The sequence below is a fragment of the Leptodactylus fuscus genome, chromosome 10 (assembly GCF_031893055.1).
Source record: "Leptodactylus fuscus isolate aLepFus1 chromosome 10, aLepFus1.hap2, whole genome shotgun sequence".
Lineage (NCBI taxonomy): Eukaryota > Metazoa > Chordata > Amphibia > Anura > Leptodactylidae > Leptodactylus > Leptodactylus fuscus.
The window spans coordinates 21,619,254-21,641,961 of NC_134274.1; the positions used below are offsets into that span (position 1 = coordinate 21,619,254).

At 40.6% G+C, this 22,708-nt stretch overlaps 3 protein-coding genes across 3 annotated transcripts; all 3 read right to left on the reverse strand.

Annotated features, from left to right (window-relative positions):
* Positions 1-6,081: 6,081 nt before the first annotated feature.
* LOC142183141 (olfactory receptor 5AR1-like) lies at positions 6,082-7,032 on the reverse strand. Its single transcript, XM_075258087.1, has one exon. It carries the CDS (start codon positions 7,030-7,032, stop codon positions 6,082-6,084), a length of 951 nt encoding a protein of 316 aa, XP_075114188.1.
* A 6,146-nt stretch (positions 7,033-13,178) lies between these two features.
* On the reverse strand, positions 13,179-14,129 carry LOC142183142 (olfactory receptor 5AR1-like). Its single transcript, XM_075258088.1, has one exon. It carries the CDS (start codon positions 14,127-14,129, stop codon positions 13,179-13,181), a length of 951 nt encoding a protein of 316 aa, XP_075114189.1.
* Positions 14,130-21,174: 7,045 nt separating this feature from the next.
* LOC142183143 (olfactory receptor 5AR1-like) lies at positions 21,175-22,122 on the reverse strand. The gene has a single exon (XM_075258089.1). It carries the CDS (start codon positions 22,120-22,122, stop codon positions 21,175-21,177), a length of 948 nt encoding a protein of 315 aa, XP_075114190.1.
* Between the last annotated feature and the right edge of the window lie 586 nt (positions 22,123-22,708).

Below are 22,708 nucleotides of genomic sequence, written 5' to 3' on the forward strand. Positions count from 1 at the left end.
CCAACTGGAATTATATATCACTAACATATTTGCCTAAGAACTCAGGCCATGAAACAATAAAGGTATATACACCAAGAGTAGCTTCTCCCAATGATCCAAGATCTTTAATGGATCACAAGTCAAAAGTTATAACTAAGAGGCTCCGTCAACGAAACAAGACCAGATGTCAATTCCATTGAGAACTTTGGTCAATCTCCAAAAAGCGGATGGACAAGGACCAATAAAAAAAGGCAGAAGTTGTAATAAACTCCAAACACTAGTTGGGCAGAATTGGGTTACCATCCGTCACGATTTGTCCCCGACACTGATATCAAGCATGGAGGGGTGAATTGCAGAAGTCTTGAAAAAAAATAAGGATCAACATTGTTAAGATTGAGGTTTGGCATAAACTTGATGTATTAACATGCACTCACATTACATATACATACGATTTAGGTTTAGCTTTTGTTCATTCACTTTGCATTTGCATTTTGCAGTAGTTTTTTCCATACCTACCTAAAAAAAATTGTATACTACTGTATCATACTGTAAGAGAGGGAAACCTACTTCATCGGATTGACACACAAATAAACATTCTTACAGCTCGTGCAGGTCCTTGTTGGAGAATGGCAAAGTCACACATTGTTAGTGCAGTCAGTCTATAGAAAGCTTTGTGAGGATCAGACAGTATTTAAAGATTCAATGTCAAAATCTTCAGGGAAAATAATAATGATGCAAGATATTTCTGGTAACATGTCATAAAGAATACGTAAACTAAACAACTAAATTAACAAACTTAAAAGGATATTCATATTTAGGAAACTTTACTACCTTCTCTAGATATCCTGTTCCTTGTCTACAGTTCTTTGTCAGGGGTTATGACTAGAGATGAGCGAACAGTGTTCTATCGAACACATGTTCGATCGGATATCAGGGTGTTCGCCATGTTCGAATCGAATCGAACACCACGTGGTAAAGTGCGCCAAAATTCGATTCCCCTCCCACCTTCCCTGGCGCCTTTTTTGCACCAATAACAGCGCAGGGGAGGTGGGACAGGAACTACGACACTGGGGGCATTGAAAAAAATTGGAAAAAGTCATTGGCTGCCGAAATCAGGTGACCTCCATTTTAGACGAATAGTGGATTTCAAATCCGGGTCATATGAGAATGTGAACTTTGTGACTATGAGACAGGGATAGCTGTACAGGCAGGGATAGCTAGGGATAACCTTTATTTAGGGGGGAATGTTATTAAAAATAACTTTTTGGGGCTCTATCGGGTGTGTAATTGTGATTTTTGTGAGATAAACTTTTTCCCATAGGGATGCATTGGCCAGCGCTGATTGGCCGAATTCCGTACTCTGGCCAATCAGTGCTGGCCAATGCATTCTATTAGCTTGATGAAGCAGAGTGTGCACAAGGGTTCAAGCGCACCCTCGGCTCTGATGTAGCAGAGCTGAGGCTGCACAAGGGTTCAAGCGCACCCTCGGCTCTGATGTAGGAGAGCTGAGGCTGCACAAGGGTTCAAGCGCACCCTCGGCTCTGATGTAGGAGAGCCGAGGGTGCACTTGAACCCTTGTGCACCCTCAGCTCTGCTACATCAGAGCCGAGGGTGCGCTTGAACCCTTGTGCACACTCTGCTTCATCAAGCTAATAGAATGCATTGGCCAGCGCTGATTGGCCAATGTATTCTATTAGCCTGATGAAGTAGAGCTGAATGTGTGTGTTCATCGGGCTAATAGAATGCATTGGCCAGCGCTGATTGGCCAGAGTACGGAACTCGACCAATCAGCGCTGGCTCTGCTGGAGGAGGCGGAGTCTAAGATCGCTCCACACCAGTCTCCATTCAGGTCCGACCTTAGACTCCGCCTCCTCCGGCAGAGCCAGCGCTGATTGGCCGAAGGCTGGCCAATGCATTCCTATGCGAATGCAGAGACTTAGCAGTGCTGAGTCAGTTTTGCTCAACTACACATCTGATGCACACTCGGCACTGCTACATCAGATGTAGCAATCTGATGTAGCAGAGCCGAGGGTGCACTAGAACCCCTGTGCAAACTCAGTTCACGCTAATAGAATGCATTGGCCAGCGCTGATTGGCCAATGCATTCTATTAGCCCGATGAAGTAGAGCTGAATGTGTGTGCTAAGCACACACATTCAGCACTGCTTCATCACGCCAATACAATGCATTAGCCAGTGCTGATTGGCCAGAGTACGGAATTCGGCCAATCAGCGCTGGCTCTGCTGGAGGAGGCGGAGTCTAAGATCGCTCCACACCAGTCTCCATTCAGGTCCGACCTTAGACTCCGCCTCCTCCAGCAGAGCCAGCGCTGATTGGCCGAATTCCGTACTCTGGCCAATCAGCACTGGCTAATGCATTGTATTGGCTTGATGAAGCAGTGCTGAATGTGTGTGCTTAGCACACACATTCAGCTCTACTTCATCGGGCTAATAGAATGCATTGGCCAATCAGCGCTGGCCAATGCATTCTATTAGCGTGAACTGAGTTTGCACAGGGGTTCTAGTGCACCCTCGGCTCTGCTACATCAGATTGCTACATCTGATGTAGCAGTGCCGAGTGTGCATCAGATGTGTAGTTGAGCAAAACTGACTCAGCACTGCTAAGTCTGCATTCGCATAGGAATGCATTGGCCAGCCTTCGGCCAATCAGCGCTGGCTCTGCCGGAGGAGGCGGAGTCTAAGGTCGGACCTGAATGGAGACTGGTGTGGAGCGATCTTAGACTCCGCCTCCTCCAGCAGAGCCAGCGCTGATTGGTTGAGTTCCGTACTCTGGCCAATCAGCACTGGCCAATGCATTTCTATGGGGAAAAGTTAGCTTGCGAAAATCGCAAACTGACAGGGATTTCCATGAAATAAAGTGACTTTTATGCCCCCAGACATGCTTCCCCTGCTGTCCCAGTGTCATTCCAGGGTGTTGGTATCATTTCCTGGGGTGTCATAGTGGACTTGGTGACCCTCCAGACACGAATTTGGGTTTCCCCCTTAACGAGTTTATGTTCCCCATAGACTATAATGGGGTTCGAAACCCATTCGAACACTCGAACAGTGAGCGGCTGTTCGAATCGAATTTCGAACCTCGAACATTTTAGTGTTCGCTCATCTCTAGTTATGACCACTGCTCCAATACAGCAGTGGGGGCTGCAATTGCACAGTATGGCCCATTTAATTGCTTATAGAGGACAGATGGATTCTTCCCTATGGACACCTCATGGACATGTTCAGAAGTAAGCACATTTAGGCCAGTGGCACTGTTATATCCCACTTGTCTGAATAGTTAATTTAAGAGAACACCTCCACAATTTGGAAAGTAACAGGCAGCTGCTAAGAGTTGAGAACGCAATACCCCCATATTTTAGAAAATTGCAGTATATGTAACATCTTTGTCCATTTGGCCATTTACACCACCCTGCTGGTTGCATGCTATGACGCAGGAGGCATGTCCATTTGTGATCTTTTGCCCCTGTTGTTTTAGCACATCTGAGTATTTGTTGTTGTCTTACTAGAGATGAGCGAGTAGTACTCGATCGAGTAGGTATTCGATCGAATACTAGGGTATTCGAAATACCCGTACTCGATCGAGTACCACTCGCTGTTCGAATGTAAAAGTTTGATGCAGAACCAGCATTGATTGGTCGAATGCCATACAGTCGGCCAATCAACGCTGGTTCTTCTCCTACCTTTACCTTCTCCTACCTTTCCTTCACTCTGCCAGGCATCGGGCATGCACAGTCGGCTCTGCCCAGGCCCGGTGCCTGGCAGAGTGAATTCAGAGCCGGAAGACGCCGCGGGGACGCTGCAAGGAGAAGACTTCTCGGAGGATCCAGCCTGACCCTCACTCGTGGACTTGGTAAGTATAATTTGATCAAACATTGCCTACCCCTGAAACGAGCATTTTCCCCCCATAGACTATAATAGGGTTCGATATTCAATTCGAGTAGTCGAATATTGAGGGGCTACTCGAAACGAATATCGAACCTCGAACATTTTACTGTTCGCTCATCTCTAGTGCTTACCAGTGCTAAGAGTCCCTCTGGTTAACTAACTCTAGTATGTTCTATGGCCTGAATTATACAGTCCTGGGATATACATTTTGTAATCTGGCCTGTTGCCTGAATTATGGGGTATATGAACTATAAGGTTAATATAGGGTTTATAAAGAATTTAATTTTAATTGCAAATGGTTCAGAGACATGTAAAGGGTTTTATAAATGAGGAGGGTATTACTATGTGCCTCGTAAACTAAGCCTTGGTGTTGTTGAAAGTCGAAGCTTTTGGAAATTTCATGTCGAAATTGGTCTGTTCTGGGACCAATAGTGCATTAAAATGAAATACTGTGGTGATTTCATTGGTTGTACTGTAATTTGGGATGATCCCACATGCGTGTAGGTAGGTGCCATGTTGGCCAAATTCTCTCCAGTATAAATAATAGAAGAGCATCCATAGTAATGTAAGAAAGTCAGACACGCAAATATGTTTAAATGATTGAACTTTATTACACGTAAGTTTCAAGACATAAAATAATTAAAATTTTTAGTATTGTCGAGCCGTAACAACCTGTTTGTAAAATTTATGAGATAATTTATAATAATCACTATATGCTGTAAAAAATAACTGCAGTCTACACTATAAATTATGGTATTGGGACTGAATTAAAGTTAGAACCATTTTGGATTGAACTGGATTTGACCTGAATTTTCCAAATGTTTCAGACTGGATTCAAACCTGAAATATTTGAGGTTCGCCCCACCCTCCCCTACACTCTTCTTTAGATTAATTTATATTTATAACTCTATTTTATTTGCTACTTAATTGATTATTATTTTGAATGGGTGATACAAAATTTTTGAGATTGAGATCTATATCTTATTAATAAATGGGATTTATGAAATTCACGCTAATATTCTGCAGATACAACTCTATTCGGGTAGTGTATTGCCAGATTTACATATTTCTGCACCATATTGATCAGAAACATAGTCTATGCTGAGATTAAATTTTAGGACCAAAGAATCAGGTATTAATACTTCAGGCTGGTGGTAGTAGAGTAAGGCTGGATTCACACTTGTGTCCGGTTTCCTTTCGGGGATCCCACCTTCCATTCCACTTGAAAAATGTGGAGAGAAAGGTTTTGCAAGAACCATGTTTCTTTCTGCATTTTTTTCAGCCAGAAATTGGACAGAAACCCGGTGAACTCTATTTGGGGTCCGCAAGTTTCCACAGATAACCACTTTTTAATTGGATTGGGTTTCCATTTTTCAGGGTCCCCAAGTGCTACCCAATGAACAGAAACCCAATTGCAGGTGTGAACCTAGAGTTATGGTGTTTGGGGGAATGTTTTCGTAAAACAGCCTAGTGGGTGTTCTGGTTTTTAGGGATATCTCATCATTTCAGGATGAATTGTTGAAGACCAAAATAGGTCCAGTGCTCTACTTGTTGTCTTTAATAAAGAGGCCACTTAGTGGATGAGTATATATATGAAATGAAAGACATGGGCACATTACATGTGTTTTTACCTTTAACTTGTAGAGCTCACAAGTATACACACTACATAGCAAGCTGCAGAATGCCATTCACAAGCAAATCCAACACTTAGTCTCTTTACTTTCCAGAATGATTTTTTGAGCTGATTTATGACCACATTGAAGTTGAATTTGGAGAACTGGCCATTCACTAGCAAATCCTATACCTAGTCTCTTTGTTTTTCTGAATGGTCTGCCAAGCTGATTCATGACCACATTGAAGTTGAACTTGGAGAACTGGACCATGTACTTATCTAAGGATCCAAAGAATCCAAGCCAGCAGAGAAAGTGTGATGGTCCGGCTGATGATTGACTTGTAAACCTTGGGCTATGGCTTTTTTTTATGGCGATGATTCTTTGACGTATACAGTGTCACCTAGTTAGAGATTGTTGCCGACAAAGTAGACATGTTAATTATTGGCAGAGGTAATGCCAGTAGTCCTCAGTACCAGTGGACACTTTCAGCCGTATTGAAGAAATTGTTCAGGAAGTGTTGACCTTCTCCAAATTGCACAAATCCAAATCTGTTTGCAGAATATTAGTCAGCATACATTTGGGCTATCACTATTTTTTAGAGAACATAAAACATTTGGTAATTTTTGTAAAAGCCTCTTTAAATTGCTTATTCTTGAAAGTGTATATGACAGGGTTGAGCAATGGGACCAGTATGATATACAGAAGAGAGAAATACTTGTCCTGTTTCGGAGAATACATCGATGTAGGTCTCATATATGAAGTAAAGGTAGTGCCATAAAATAGAAGTACACAGGTGAGATGGGACGTACAAGTTGAGAATGTTTTCCTTCTCCCAACTGCAGAGTGAATGTTCAAGATATTATATATGATATAGATATAAGAAACCAAAGTCGGCGTGAATGTGCACATACCCAACAGTCCACCAAAAATAAAAGTTGTTATAGTAACATGAGTTGTATCACTACACGAAAGCTTTAGTAATGGGGAGGGATCACAAAAAAAATGATCAATTTGGTTTGATGAACAAAACGACAAATTGGCGACTAACATAGTTAACACAATAGGTTCTGATAAACCAGCAACCCATACTGAGATGATGGCAATGAGGCAGGTTCTTGGACTCATGAGTAGGGTATAGTGTAGCGGATGGCAGATTGCCACATAGCGGTCATAGGCCATAACGGCAAGAAGGATCATTTCCATGCAAGCAAAGACAATGAAGAAATACATCTGTGTCATACAACCAACGAGAGACATGACCTTGTGTTGAGTAGAAAGCATAAAAAGAAGCTTGGGTAGAGTGGTTGATGTATAAGAAATATCCATCAGTGAAAGATTACTCAAGAAGATGTACATAGGAGTGTGAAGATGAGAATTAGAAAGAATCGCCAAAAAAACTGCAGTGTTTCCAAAAATTATGTTAAGGTAGAAAATTAAAAATATTATGTAAAGAGGAATCTGAAGGTGAGGAAGATCAGAGAAACAAAGGACTGTAAATTGGACTGTATGAGACTTATTCTCTGCTGTCACTTCATACATGATCTTCTCTAGAAAGAACATAAAATAACATTGCAGAATATTTTTGACATTGATCAATCACTTCTTCCAACATAACATACACAAAAGTATTAAGAGTTCTTCCACTGACCATTAGAAGACCCAAAGGTTACGGATGACAATTAGATCTACGATAACTAGTCAGTGTATAGAGATATGGATTAGGTCTGTTTTGATTCAATGGACCTTATCCCTTTACAGCCTTGATGGATCCAGTTGAAGACTTGTAGTGCAAACTGAGGACATCTTACCCCTGGACAAACCAGATGTAAATGGTGTGGTCAGTGTGTCCGAGGTTCTCGCATACCGGAACCACTGGTACATAGACTGTGTCCCATGTACTATGTCTGATTTAAAAAAAGAACAAAAAAAATTACAAAAAAATATTTAAAAGGAAAATTTAGATCTCTAATATTTAATCACGTGTTTACGATGTTTGGGAATTGGCTTAATAACATTTTAGCAAATAGGTTTAGAAAATTGGGTATATCAAATGTCAGTTGTCACTCAAAGGATCTGGGTGACTAGGGTTGAGCGATCGGGATCGGAATCGGAAAAGATCGGATCCCGATCGTCGATCGGGCAAATTTCACGATCGAGATCAGCTGGAAAATGATCTGAAATCAGATTTTGAAATTTCAAGATAGCCTCAACCGTAAAAGTGACTTTTCCCATAGAGAAGCATTGACTAGGGTTGAGCGATCGGGATCGGAAAACATTGGATTCCGATCAGCGAACGAGCAAATTTAATGATCGGGATTGGCTGGAAAATGATCGGATTTTAAAATCGATCCTGAAATCTCAAGATCGGCTCAACCCTAATCTCCACTCATTGTCTTACCTACATGACTATACTGTATAGTGGTAAAGAGTGATGTACAATAAGTGATGAAAAGCTAATAGACATTAGATATATACATGACAAAAAGATAGGATTAGCTGGTAATAATCACATTGAATAGGGAAATATTTTGTGATCAGTGAACTCCCCATTGAAACAGTGGCACTTGGTTTATCATGAATGTATATAAGCTTTTATATATATTTTACTGAATGTATCAGGGGGTAAGACTATAGACAACTGAGGCTTTTTCCATCACATTATAAATAATTAATCCTAGTAGAATATGTCTATTGGGTATAAATTATAATAATAATAATAATAATTTGTATATCAGATATTCCAGTGATAGATAGATAGATAGATAGATAGATAGATAGATAGATAGATAGATGACATGTAAAATAAATAGATTTTTTCACTATTTTCTCTATATTGATTGGAATGGGACCTATTTTTCTGATTTGTCTAAGTAGGGGACAGGTATATCTAAAGGGAGTCTATCATTGGATCTATGTATTTACCAATAAGCACACGTAGGAATAGCCTTTACAAAGGCTATTCTAGTCCTAACTTCCTTCTTCTGTTCCTGTCAGCCATTTTGAATAAAATGATTTTTACTGATATGCATATTCAGCTCATTTAGCACAGGGGGCTTTACCCTGCATTCCGCCTCCTTCTTATTTCAGGTACACCTCTTTTTAAAAATGAATCCTCCTCTTCATCCTCTTCAGTACGCTTTCTTCATGAATGTGCATACTGCACAGGCACTTGATCAATATACTCAGTGCTCCTTAGAACTACACGGACGTCCTGCACCTGCGCAGTATGCTCATTCATGAGGAAAGTGCAGCAAAGAGGATGAAGCAAAGGATTCATTTTAAAAGAAGGGGCATACATGAAATGAGAATGAAGTGGAATGCAGGCAATGAAGATCATAGAGGAACATAGGAGTAACTTACTCAGAACACAGGTTAGCGCCCCTCGGTTCTCCATGAGCTGAATTTGAATGTCAGTAATATCACTTGCAATGAAGCCAAGGTGGACTCTTTTAACTTTAGTGAAGCACTCTGGCAAGTATAAAAATGTTTTATTTTCTTTATTTTCTTTGCAGCACTGGAGTCCTGGGTTCGAATCTTGCCAGGAACAACATCTGCAAGGAGTTTGTATGTTCTCCCTGTGTTTGCATGGATTTCCTCCCATTCTACAAAGACATACTGATAGGGAAAAAAAATGTACATTGTGATCCCTATATGGGACTCACAATCTACATTAAAAAAAAAAAAAAAGTTTTATTTTCATTGTGGACACGTACAACTTTACAAAAGGGCAATTTGGGACATTAATCCCGTGGTCCATAATGACCTATGGGTGGTTTAGTGTCCCAAAAGGCCTTGGTAGGTTTTCTTTAATAAAGAGGCCATTCAGTATATGTGTATATGTTGTGGTAAAGTGTATGGTAACGTGGTGGACGGGGAGTATATCTCACCTGGTTTCCTCAGCCAGGCGAGGTGAAGGAAACCCAGAAGAACGTAGTCTGCTAGGGCTCATTTGTTTACCATATCATGGGCTGGATTTTCTGGACTGGAGGACAGGTTGGCAGTGGGAGTCTTCCAGTCCACAACCTTAGTCCATTACAGGTTTTCCCCTTAGTCCCAGGTGCTCACAGGTGAGGTTTCCTTATGGTCATTACTGGGGAAGGAAGCCTGCTGAACAGGAGGGCTGACAGTGTTACAGCCAGAGTGAGACAAAGCGCTCCTGGGGCGATCTGTACAGTGTGGACACTACACTTGGTGATGTATTCACTTGCCCTGCTCTAGAATAGAGAGGTATGCTGATGTGTAGTTAGAGCCGGACAGGCTTAGGTTTTAGTTTGTTTTTGTTTGGCTTGCCTGGTGTTTTATGCTGAAGACTAAATAAAACACTCCGGATTTTAATCCTACTGCCTGTCTGAACTGAGTCATTGCCATTCCCCAATCATGTGAGCTGGAGCCCCTTACTGTGTGAGCTGGAGCCCCTTACTGTGTGAGCTGGAGCCCCTTACAATGTGTAAAATAAATGTCATGGACTTCTTTAAATCAACTCATTTTTATTTTAATTACATGTGTTTTCCACCATTTCTTTTATGCATCTTACATGTATGCACACTACATAGAAATCTGCAGTAGCCATTCACTAGCAAATCCAATATTTAGTCTCTTTGCTTTCCTGAATGATCTTCTGAGCTGATTTATAACCACAGTCAAGTTGATTTCTTGGAGAAATGGGCCATGGGGTAATAGCAGGAGCTGGCTTATTTATAACAGGGGGGTAAGAAGAGGTAGTCTGGGAAATACGCTTGGATACCCTGACTTTTTTGAGAGATGATACTTTGACATGTACAATGTCACTTACCGAAACATTGTTGCAGACCAAGTGCACCCCCTAATGGCAGTGGTACCTCCTAGTGTCAGCGGATTCTTTCAGCACAATAGTCCATCCAACAGCACAATGGAAATTGTTAACAAAGTGTTGCAGGAAGCAAACTTTAAAAGTTCTTCTCCCTTTTACAGGTAACCAGTTCAGTGAGAAGGACGTATTACGGGAGAATGTTTATTAACCTCGCTGCGCCATTTTGGTCTAGCTGGAGGCAATACATTTCTTTATGTGGAAGACCTAAATATAGAGCATTACACAGTGGCATAACTAAAGTCTTGTGGGCCCCAATGCAATCTTTTGCACCCTGCCTCAGCTCTACAGTGAATTCTTGATAGTGATGGTTACGGGTGCTAAGGAGTTTAATCCATCTTAGTGTGGTTAGGGGTAATCTGTGGGTATCCTTGGTTTATGAGCCAGATCGAAGTGCTTATGGGCCCCCTAAGGCGTCTGCACCCTCTGCACCCCCTCAATTTACAACCCTGGCATTACAGTAGTCTTCATGTGAGTTTATGAAGACATTGACCAGCTTGGAGTTGGTGGAATAAGCTGATTTTTGCAGTATGAAGATTTTATAATGAAGGATACCTTTGGGAAAATGAAGTCGCCCAGGGTTCCCAGTTTTTCCGAAACCTCTCCAAGCTAATGCCATTACATGCATAGATACGTTCATATTGATATAATTCAATGACACCACTAATATCAGCACGGTCAGTGTAGGAGAGGAGGTAGACTACCATCTACGTGCAATGCGTAATCGAGCAGCCCCAAGTGGAACTCCATGTTTTGACGGGACTGGTGATGACAATGATGAGCCAAGAAATATTCTTTGTGGTCTGTCAACCATGAAGGATCTAACCCACTGAATACCAGTGCTATTGACTACACTAAACTCCATGACTCTATACCATGGTCAACTGTGCCATCTGTTGCTGGTAGGTCTAGGAGAATTAGGATGGCGCATTTGCCTCTGTCTCTGGCCATGCGCAGGTCATGGAGTACTTGTGTGAGTGCTGATTCAGAGCTGTGTTTTTTTTTCTTGAAGCCAAACTGAAAAGGGTCATAGATGCCATTATCAGATAGTCGGGTGTCTATTTGGATAGCAGTATTTGGATAGCACCCTTTTCTATAACTTTCCTTAGGAAGGGCAGGTTAGAGATGGTCTGTAGCTACTCAAGGCATCTGGGTCCATAGAAGGCTTCCTTACAAAGAGCTTGATGATGGCTTCTTTCAGGAGATCAGGATAGATCCTACTCTACATAGAACAGTTCATTATGAATAAGTTAGGACATTCAAGGTAAGGTAAGGTTTTAAATACTTACGCTTTAGTTGGGGATAGGCTTTGGATCTGGTGTCTTAAGTGGATGCGGTTTGTTATCACGGTGGATTTGTATGTGCTCTGCTAGTCTATTTAACATGTTCATGTCATTATTGTTGTATGTTGTTCCCTTGGATATCGCGTGTGGCCAGTGCGTAGCCGTGCATGCGTATTACACTTTTGGGATGAAACTACGCCATCTTTATTACGGGAATTGAATACTAGTGTTTATACTGGATCAACAATAGAAATGTGTCTGTGGTTTTTGGTGGTGCGCCATTCAAATTAGGAGTGGAATGGGTAATCAATTTCCCTTTTGGATGTATAGTTTAAGACCTGGTGATCTGGGTTTATAACTTAATTTACAGGTATATGTGCTTTTCATCTTTGGGACATACTCTGCTATCCCTGATATAGCTTATATAACATTTATACAAAGTTGAGCTTTGAACAATAATAGAGCCACATCTATGGTGTTAGCTGTCTCTTAGATATAAGGTTTTACACCACCTGAACTGAGATTGGACAGGCACAATCTAGTCCATGTTCACACTGTAGTCTACAACCTGTTGCGTCCTCTGTGTGGATGTTTTTGGACATGTAGGGTTTTTCTGTCCGCTTGGGAAGTTGGACATCTTTTCATGCGGACAGTGAAGGAAGGGCACGGAGTGCAAAAGAACGCACCCGATTCCCATTTAAATAAATATTAGGTGTCACGGACACAGCTAGTGTCCGCTCCTAATGTCCGTGCCAGATTTTGAGGGGACACTACCAGTCGGACACCGACGGTAGTGTGAACGCCCCCTAAGAGGATTCCTTATGTAGTAGAATTTAGCTATGACTAAGCGAGGATCCCTCTCGAAACACGTCAAAGACCAGTCACACTACCTGGCATTATACCATCTTTGCTATACCATTTTGCATCTATGATCAAAGCTGTATTTTTAAATTTTTTGTGAAAATAAAAGAAGAATTTTAACGAGAAAGGATTCACTGGACTCCAACCTAATAAAAGGTTGGAGTCCAGCGAATCCTTTCTCGTTAAAATTCTTTTATTTTCACAAAAAATTTAAAAATACAATACGGTGTACAATAAAGTACACCGTTGATGTGTTATCACGCTCCTAGCCGGAGGAACTTACCTGGATGGTCCGTGCAGCAATCCCCTCTTATGAAAGTGAGTGTTCCTAACTTATATATATTTGTCATATTTTGACATCCATACATTCTTTCCTTGTGGACTATTATTGGAGGCTGTGTTTTCCACATTTCCCTTTCCCTTATTTCTCCTTGTTATGCCGGTATGTTCCTTGTGCTTTCTATTTCTTATCATAGGTGGATTTTTTTCCCTCATTTATGGCGGATTGGTAATACCTGATGTATAGGGTCTGTGAGATTTTGTCCTTCGGTGTTTCAGCCACTCACATTCAGGTTTCTTTTTTTATATTCTTGGATGGACTAGTTGAACTTAAGTGCGGAGCAATAGCATCAAAAGCAGAAGACCCAGGTTCTACTACAGAAGGGGACATCTTAAAATAACGTATCTACTGTTAATTATTCTTTGGAAGACATAAAACATTTGGTCATTTTTTTAAAAGCCTCTTTAAATTGCTTATTCATCAAAGTGTATATGATAGGATTGAGCAATGGGATCAGTATGATATACAGAAGAGAGAAATACTTGTCCTGTTTTGGAGAATACATTGATGTAGGTCTCATATACAAAGTCAAAGTACTGGCATAAAATAGTAGTACGCAGGTGAGATGGGATCCACAGGTCGAGAATGTTTTACTTCTTCCACCTGCGGAGTGAATATTCATGATATTGTATATAATGTAGACATAAGAAACCAAAGTCGGCATGAATGTGCACATACCCACCAGGGCACCTAAAATGTATGTTGTCATATTTACATGAGTGGTGTCGCTACAGGAAAGCTTTAGTAAGGGGGAGGGATCACAAAGAAAATGATCAATTTGGTTTGATGAACAAAACGACAAGTTGGCGACAAACACAGTAAACACAAGAGGTTCTAATAAACCAACAATCCATACTGAGATGATGGCAATGAGGCAGGTTCTTGGACTCATGAGTAGGGTATAGTGTAGCGGATGGCAGATTGCCACGTAGCGGTCATAGGCCATAACGGCAAGAAGGAACATTTCCGTGCAGCCAAAAACAATAAAGAAATACATCTGAGTCATACAACCAATAAGAGACGTGACCTTGTGTTGAGTAGAAAGCATAGACAGAAGCTTGGGTAGAGTGGTTGACGTATAAGAAATATCCAAAACTGAAAGATTACTCAAGAAAATATACATAGGAGTGTGAAGATGAGAATCAAAGACAATTGCCGAAAAAACTGCAGTGTTTCCAAAAACTATATTAAGATAGATAGTTAGAAATGTTATGAAAAGCGGAATCTGAAGGTGAGGAAGGTCAGAGAAACATAAGATTGTGAATTGGACTGTATGAGACTTGTTCTCTGCTGTGACTTCATACATGTCTTCTATAGAAAGAAAATAAATTATAGCGGGGAATATTCTTGACATACAATATTCATTACAACATCTATCAATCACTTCTTCAACTGCAATAATACATTCTGTGGATTCTAAAAGTTATCCATTAAGTACATTTCTGGTAGAATGTAAGCAGAAGTGTATTTCCTATTTCATTTTATGTTATTTTGCTATTGTGTTGGGGAGGATGAATGCTTTGTTATATACTTTATTAACCTATCAAACTTCATTTTTAATAGAAAACAGGCTGTAAAGTTCGCAATAGCAGTGCTCTAAGTATTACCAGGCAAACTCTCTGTACAGCCGTACTCAGTGAAGCTTTATCAAAGGAGGGATAGTCACTTCAAATGTCTGTATATCTGGGGTAACACGGTGGCTCAGTGGTTAGCACTGCATATTTTCAGAGCTGGAGTCCCGCGTTCTCATAATCTGTTGTAGCAAATACTTTATTAACATGTAAGAAACTCCATCTTCATTGACATTCACGTTGAGAATCTCGGCTTCCTTGTGATATCTGAATAATTTTTCTAGGTGGTATACAACCGGAGATACAACTATTTGAAATTCCCATCCCCATCCTTTGGTAAATGACCCGGCTCTACATATTCACAATACAAATTATATGAATTTTCCCTAGTAATGGCTTATTTAGAAGGTCACTAAGAAGAATCTTGTCACCTGTTTTCTATCAGAAAGAAAGTTAGATAGGATAATAAAGCAAAATTGGATATACCAAATGTCACTTAAGGAATGTCGGTTACCAGTAATCTCTGCTCATTGTCTTATCCTCATGTCTAATCTATAATGTGGTAAACATTGATAGATAAAGAAAGATGACAAGCTAACAGGCATTACATATATACATGTCAGAAAGACAGTTGTAGCTGGTAATACTCACACTGAATAGGGAAATATTTTGGTATCAACAAACTCTCCACTGAAATGGTGGCACTTGGTTTATAATGAAGGTGAACAAGCTACTATATATATTGTATTGAATGTATCAGGGGAGCGAGCCTGTGGACAATTGAGGATTTTTCCACTCACATTATAAGAAAATTAATCCTACTAGAATATGCCTATTGGGTGAAAATGAGTCAAGTCAGATAATTGAAGAAGCGTTTACATATTAGAATTTCTAGAGATTAGTTTGTAAATTTAGCTTAGTTGTAAAGAAGTTCTGTTACGTTGTATCTTTTCAGCTATATAAAGTTTATGAGGACTTTCTCTTCTTTAAATGAGTAGTCCAAGATAATAACAATAATAATAATAATAATAATAATTAATAAATATAATAATAATTAAAAAATAGAGCGTGATATCTGCCCATAGATTGTGTCTGGTATTGCAGCTCCTCTACACAGAAGTAAATGGGGCAGAGGATTGGATACTGTAAAAAAAAAAAAAAAAAAAAAAAAAAAGGTGGACAAGATGAGCTTAAAGTACTGTACAAAATTTAGGAATATTCTAAAATTCTTCTAAAATTTGTGGACTTCTTTTTTTTTTTTTTTTTTTAAGAGGATCATATCCATTTAATTTCCTTTTTGGGCCACTAAAAGGGTTGTTAAAAAGGACCTTTCATGGTTTGGGGCACAGGCAGTTCTATATACTGCTGGAAAGCCAACAGGGCACTGAATTCAGTACACTGTCGGCTTTCCCGATTTGTTCCCCCAGATGAAGAGCTATGACACTCTGTCAGGACCGTCCTTCTGTACAAACAGCGCCAATGGCGCTGTACTGTGTGAGCGGGGAGGAACGCCCCTCCCCTCCTGATAATACTCGTCTATGGACGAGCACTGTGAGCAGAGGGAGGGGGTGTTCCTCCCCGCTCACACTGTACAGCGCTATTGGCACTGTTTGTACAGAAGGACAGTCCTGACAGAGTGTCAGAAACTCCCTTCTGACTGTGAAGAACTACGGTACCGGGACCGCTAGCACTTTACCCAGGGCACAGATCGGGAAAGCCGACAGTGCACTATTGGCTTTCAAGCAGTATATAGAACTGCCTATTCCCAAACCATGAAAGGTCTTCTTTAAGAGGATTGAAAAAAATTCATAATGGACTAATAATAAAAAGAAGCAGTAATAACCACACCAAGCTGTAACGTCTCTGCCTGTTCTGGTCTCTGCGCCATTCTCCGCTCGCATGCTGTGGCGCAGGAGGCGTATCCAGTTTGATTCTTTGCTTAGTGTTTTTTGTTGAGCAGTGTTCACACTGTGCAATCTCTGTAATTGAACTTCCACCACACCCATCTCCTGCACCTTGTCTCGCTCTGTTCATCAAATGGTTAATTCTAGCCTTGCCTGTGTGATTGACAGACTGTCTTCCTATCAAGCCTAGGGTGGGTCTTGGGCTTCTAATATACATGTCATCAGCCCTCGTAGACTTGCTGGTTATTGACTTTGTCCCTGCTAAGCTCCTCTTCTGTTACTATTATATTACTGACCTCTGGCTTTCCCTATTGACTATTCTTTTGGATTTTGATTTGGTACTGTGTTGCTAGACTGTTACCGGACCCTTGGCTAGGTAATCTGGAATACAAATATTGTGGCCTGGCCCATGGTCAGAATTATGGGTTTTAGTGTCTGGTCTGAATTAAAAGGGTGGCACAGGTTTTTCATATTGTAATCTTAAATGCAAATGGAATGAATCCTTGCTGCCGAAATCCCCTGCATATATCAAATCTTGATCATTAGATTAGGGAAAAGGCTTGACTGTATCTTGGACTACAATTGAACCATGGGCAGGGTTGACCACTGAGATCCTGCAGCCATGTAATGCTACCTAAGAATAAAAGAAACTGACCATGCACTATAGTAGCTCTATACAATGCATTTCAATTACAGCCGTATGGGGGAGGTTCCTGGAGCTTCTGGTGTAATACATTGTTAATAAAAAAAATTTATTAACTAATTTGTGAACAATTTTTAATCATAATTTGTCTATTAATTTTTTTTACATTTTTCCACAAGTTTTACCTAATTTGTCCAAAAATATTCTTCCTATTCTATACCCTTAGGGTGAGTTCACACAGAGTATTATGGTCAGGATTTGGGGCTGTATTCACTTCAAAATCCTGTCCAAAAAGATGGCTCCCATTAAAATCAATGGGAGCCGCTCTGGAGGTGCTCATTCTTCAGGCCGAGTCGCCTCGCAATTCGTCCTGAAGACACTCCCTCCTCCCAACTTGGCCCATTCATTAAGCCTAATTCGGAGCGGAGCTCGCAACTGGATGAGTGGCAGCTGCCTGTTTTTTGGACCGGAACTTGAGGTGGCCTCCGCCTCAGGTTCTGGTCCAAAAAATCCGTCTGAACTTACCCTTAGATAAATACCAGAACATGTTTAATTAAGTAATGGGGCAGTTTTGAAAATGTGGTGATTCATGGGGAATTCTAATATCCCTTTAAACCTGAATAGGTCTCTTAAAAAAATGTTTTTTGAAAATTTCTTGAAAACCTTCTATCACCCTAAAAAATGTTAAAATGTTTCAACTATGATATTGACATAAGACAACATTATCGTTATTTATTATTTAACATTTTGTAAATTGCTACTTTTTCTATATTTTCACAAAATTTTCTATTTTTGATAAATGCAATACATATTGACCAATATTTAGCACAAACATAAAGTACAATGTATCACGATAAACACAGTTATTACAAAAAAAGTGAAACATTGTATTTGAAAAATGGGGTTATACACTTAAGGGGTTAAAGCTCTTATCTAAAATCAAGTGTCATCCGCGATGATCTCAGGGTGTTGTATGTCAGCCAGAGGCCTAGACAGTATTGAAGAAAATGTCAGAGAGGTGAGGCAAGGTAAGGATTACTGTTGAGGAGACTCCAGATTAGGGTTGAGCCCAGTGCCGCACCTCCCATGAGGCGACCTGAAGCGACCGCTTCAGGCGGCGCTATGCCAGGGCCCAAGGGAGGGCAGCATTTTTTCTTACCTAAGCCAGTCCAGGACAAGCTGTCCTGGACTGGCTTAGCACCAAGCGGTGGATTGGGGAGGCCACTGGAGCAGCGCTGCTCCAGCAGCCTCCCCTCATGCTCCGGCAGAGAGCAGGTCCTCTCTGTGCCTGCTCTCTGCCTGCGAACGGCGCTAAGCCCCGTCTACTTCACTAAGTCCCGCCCCCGCTCCGCCCCCTCCTCCTGGAGGGGGGGCGGCTTTCTGTCATTCGCCTCGGGCGACGAAAGGGGCAGGTTCACCCCTGGTTGAGCCAATCTTGAGATTTTAGGATCGATTTTAAAATCTGATTTCTGATCATTTTCCAGCTGATCATGATCATGAAATTTGCTCGATCGCCGATCGGAATCCGATCTTTTCTCACTGCTTTTCGCACAACTTCTCCACCGGATTGGTGATTAAAGCTCAAGAGCCTCAAGCTGTCTGACCTACTACACAATGGATCTCCTCTCATTTTAGAGGAGTTACAAACAAAAGTAACTACAGGGCACTTAAACTTCCTAGACCACGCTAACTTCAAACATGTAGTTGCTAACGTGAGGCAACGAGAGAATTTTCAGAGGCCTTTGACCCCATTCGAGAAAAACATGTTAAACTCCCTGAGCTCTAGCAGAAAGATCTCAACATGTAAATCATACCTGACACATTCAGACAGACCTTCTAAACCCACTTACCTCAGGTCATGGGAGTCAGAACTCAAAATCACACTCACAGACCAAGAAACAGAATTTATCTTGTCTCATTCACACGGCTTTTCCACTTGCACGAGATTGCAAGAGTTACATTTCAAAATATTGGCTAGATGGTACAGAACACCCACTTGGCTCTTCCAAAGGCAACTGTCCAACGCGGACACATGTGGGAGATGTAAAAAAAGCACCTACCTCGATACTGCACATATGGTGGGAATGCAAAACTATACAAAAGTATTGGTGTGAGATCCTGGAGCAGATAACCATCATCACAGATAAAAAAAACTTAATTTAGGCCCTGAAGAGATTTTCTTAGCTAAACCACATCCCAATTACACCCCATCAAAAAAAAAACCTTGTGACACACTTATTAGAAGCAGCCAAATCCCTTATTCCGATTCAGTGGTTACAGCCCTCTCCCCCGTCTATCCAGGCATGGAAAGAAAAGATACACCAAATAGCAAGATTCAAATAATTGATTAGTTGGAAAGAGAAGACTCACGATTTGTATATGAAGATATGGACCCCATGGTGGCGTTACTCCTCTTAAACTAGAAATTTGACTATCCTCCGTGCAGTCCCATACCCCTCCTGGCCTCCATTCACTCACTAACAATCAACCTTAAGCTGCCCAATTTTCACCCCCTCCCCCCCCACACACACACACCCTTCCCGATCTCTCGTAATCTTGCATCTATCAATTAGTTGATGATTTTGTTCATTGTATAAAAGTTATATGTTATTAATTTGTTATACCATATCTCCCTTCTTCTAATAGGTAAGGGAAAACCTGTTTCACCACCACCAGTTGTTATCAAACTTTATTTACACTATTTTCTGTAATTACAGTCATATGGTGAACCTTGTTATGTAAAATGTTGTAAAAAAATTCAATAAAATAAGAATTAAAAAAAAATAAATATTGATGATGATGACTAAGTGTGCCTCTTAACCTCTTCCCGACATGCGCCGTAATAGTACGGCGCATGTCGGGTCTGTAACTATGGCGACCGCCCGGGAGCTGGGCGGCCGCCATAGCCGCCAGGTGTCTACTGCTTTAGGCAGTAGACAACCGGCTCTAATGCCTCCAATCGGTCCCCGGACGGATCGGAGGCATTAACCCCTAAGGCGCCGCGGTCAAAGGCGCCGGAGGCGCCATTTTCCCGGCAGCGCAAGGGCGCCGCCATTTTGGCCGGGATCGCCGGCTCCTGGAGCATGCTCCAGGGCTGACGTCCCGTTGCCATGACAGCCAGGAGCCTTGTACAGGCTCCCAGGCTTGTCTGCAAAGCCTCTCTTTTGCAGGCTGGTCTATGCAGCCTGCAAAAGAAAGGATGCTTTTTTGCAATGCATTGCAATGCATTAGCATTGTAATGCATTGCATTAGTGATCAGACCCCCTGGGGTTCAATACCCCTAGGGGGTCTAATAAATGCAAAAAAAAAAAAAAAAAGTTAAAAAAAATATAAAAAAATATAAAAAGAATTAAAAGTTCAAATCCCCCCCCTTTCCCTAGAACACATATAAAAGCAGTTAAAAACTGTGAAACATATACATGTTAGGTATCCCCGTGTCCGAAATTGCCCGCTCTACAAATCTATAAAAATATTTTTCCTGTTCGGTAAACGCCGCAGCGGGAAAAATAGTCGAAAGTGCCAAACCGCCGTTTTTTCACTGTTTTGATTCTGATAAAAATTTGAATAAAAAGTGATCAAAGCAATAACATTTCCCGAAAATGGTAGAACTAAAAAGTACACCCGGCCCCGCAAAAAAAGACGCCCTCTGCATCCCCGTACACTTACGTATAAAAAAGTTACGGCCGTCGGAATATGGTGACTTTTAGAAAAAAAAAATTTTAACACAGTTTTGGAAAAAATTTTTGGGGTCAAAATGTAAATAAAACCACATAAATTTGGTATCCCTGGAACCGTAACGAAACACAGAATATAGGGGACATGTCACTTTGGCTGCACAGTGAACGCCGTAAAACCAAAGCCCGTAAGAAAGCCGCAGAAATGCATTTTTCCTTCAAATCCACCCCATTCTGAATTTTTTTCCAGCTTCCCAATACATTATATAGAATAATTAATGGTAGCATCATGAAGAAAAATTTGTCCCGCAAAAATTAAGACCTAATATGGCTTTGGGAGCGGAGAAATAAAAAAGTTATGGGGTTTAGAAGGAGGGGAGTCAAAAACGAAAATCAAAAAATGCCATCGGCGGGAAGGGGTTAATTAATAGCAATGATATATTCATTTAACTCTTTCACCAAAATAATGCATCAAATTGTTTAGGAAGTGTTGACAGTCTCTCAACATTGGAGATTACTCAATACACATTTGTTCCATCACATCATTTCATACCAAAAGTTATCTTGGATAAAATAAAATATTTAGAAATTTTTTAAAAGCCTCTTTAAATTGCTTATTCTTCAAAGTGTATATGACCGGATTGAGCAATGGGACCAGTATGATATACAGAAGAGAGAAAAACTTGTCCTTTTTTGGAGAATACATTGATGAAGGTCTCATATACAAAATCAAAGCAGTGCCATAAAATAGTAGTACACAGGTGAGATGGGACGCACAAGTCGAGAATGTTTTACTTCTCCCTACTGCAGAGTGAATGTTCATGATATTATATATGATGTAGACATAAGAAACCAAAGTCAACATGAATGTGCTCATACCCACCAGTCCACCTAAAATGTATATCGTTATATTAACGTAAGTTATATCACTACAGGAAAGCTTTATCAATGGAGACGGATCACAAAAAAAATGATCAATTTGGTTTGACGAACAAAATGACAAATTGGTGACTAACCTAGTAAACACAATCGGTTCTAATAGAGCAGCAACCCATACTGAGATGTTCGCAATAAGACAGGTTCTCGGACTTAGGAGTAGGGTATAATGTAGTGGATGGCAAATTGCCACATAGCGGTCATAGGCCATAACTGAAAGAAGGATCATTTCCATGCAAGCAAAGGCGATAAAGAAATACATCTGTGTCATACAACCAATGAGAGACATGACCTTGTGTTGAGTAGAAAGCATAAAAAGAAGCTTGGGTAGAGTGGTTGATATATAAGAAATATCCATCACTGAAAGATTACTCAAAAAGATGTACATAGGAGTGTGAAGATGAGAATTGAGGACAATTGCCGAAAAAATAGCAGTGTTTCCAAAAATTACATTGAGGTAGATAGTTAAAAATATCATGAAAAGAGGAATCTGAAGGTGAGGAAGGTCAGAGAAACAAAGGATTGTGAATTGGACTGTATGAGACTTGTTCTCTGCTGTGACTTCAGTCATGATCTTCTCTCGAAAGAAAATAAAATTATATTAGAATATTTTTGACATGTAATATTCATTACAACATAAGTCAACTATTTTTTTAAAATAATATACATAAAATAATCAATGGTTCTGATCATAAGGAGAAACCTGACCATAAAGAGATCCAACGCTAACCATAAGGAGATCCAACACTGACCATAAGGAAATCCAATACTGACCAAAAGAAGATCCAACACTGACCATATGGAGATCTAATACTGACCATAAGGAGATCCAACACTGACCATGAGGAGATCCAACACTGACCATGAGGAGATCCAACACTGACCATGAGGAGATCCAACACTGACCATAAGGAGATCCAACACTGACCATAAGGAGATCCAACACTGACCATAAGGAGATCTAATACTGACCATAAGGAGATCCAACTTTTACAGATGACTATTAGATGTACGATAACTGGTCAGCGTGTCAGCCGGTGGATTAGACCTGTTTTGATGCATTGGATCTTATTTGTGGCTTTTCATTACGGAATCAGATTCTATCAGGATTAAGTCACCTACCAATTATATATAATGTCAAAGTCCTATCACAAAAA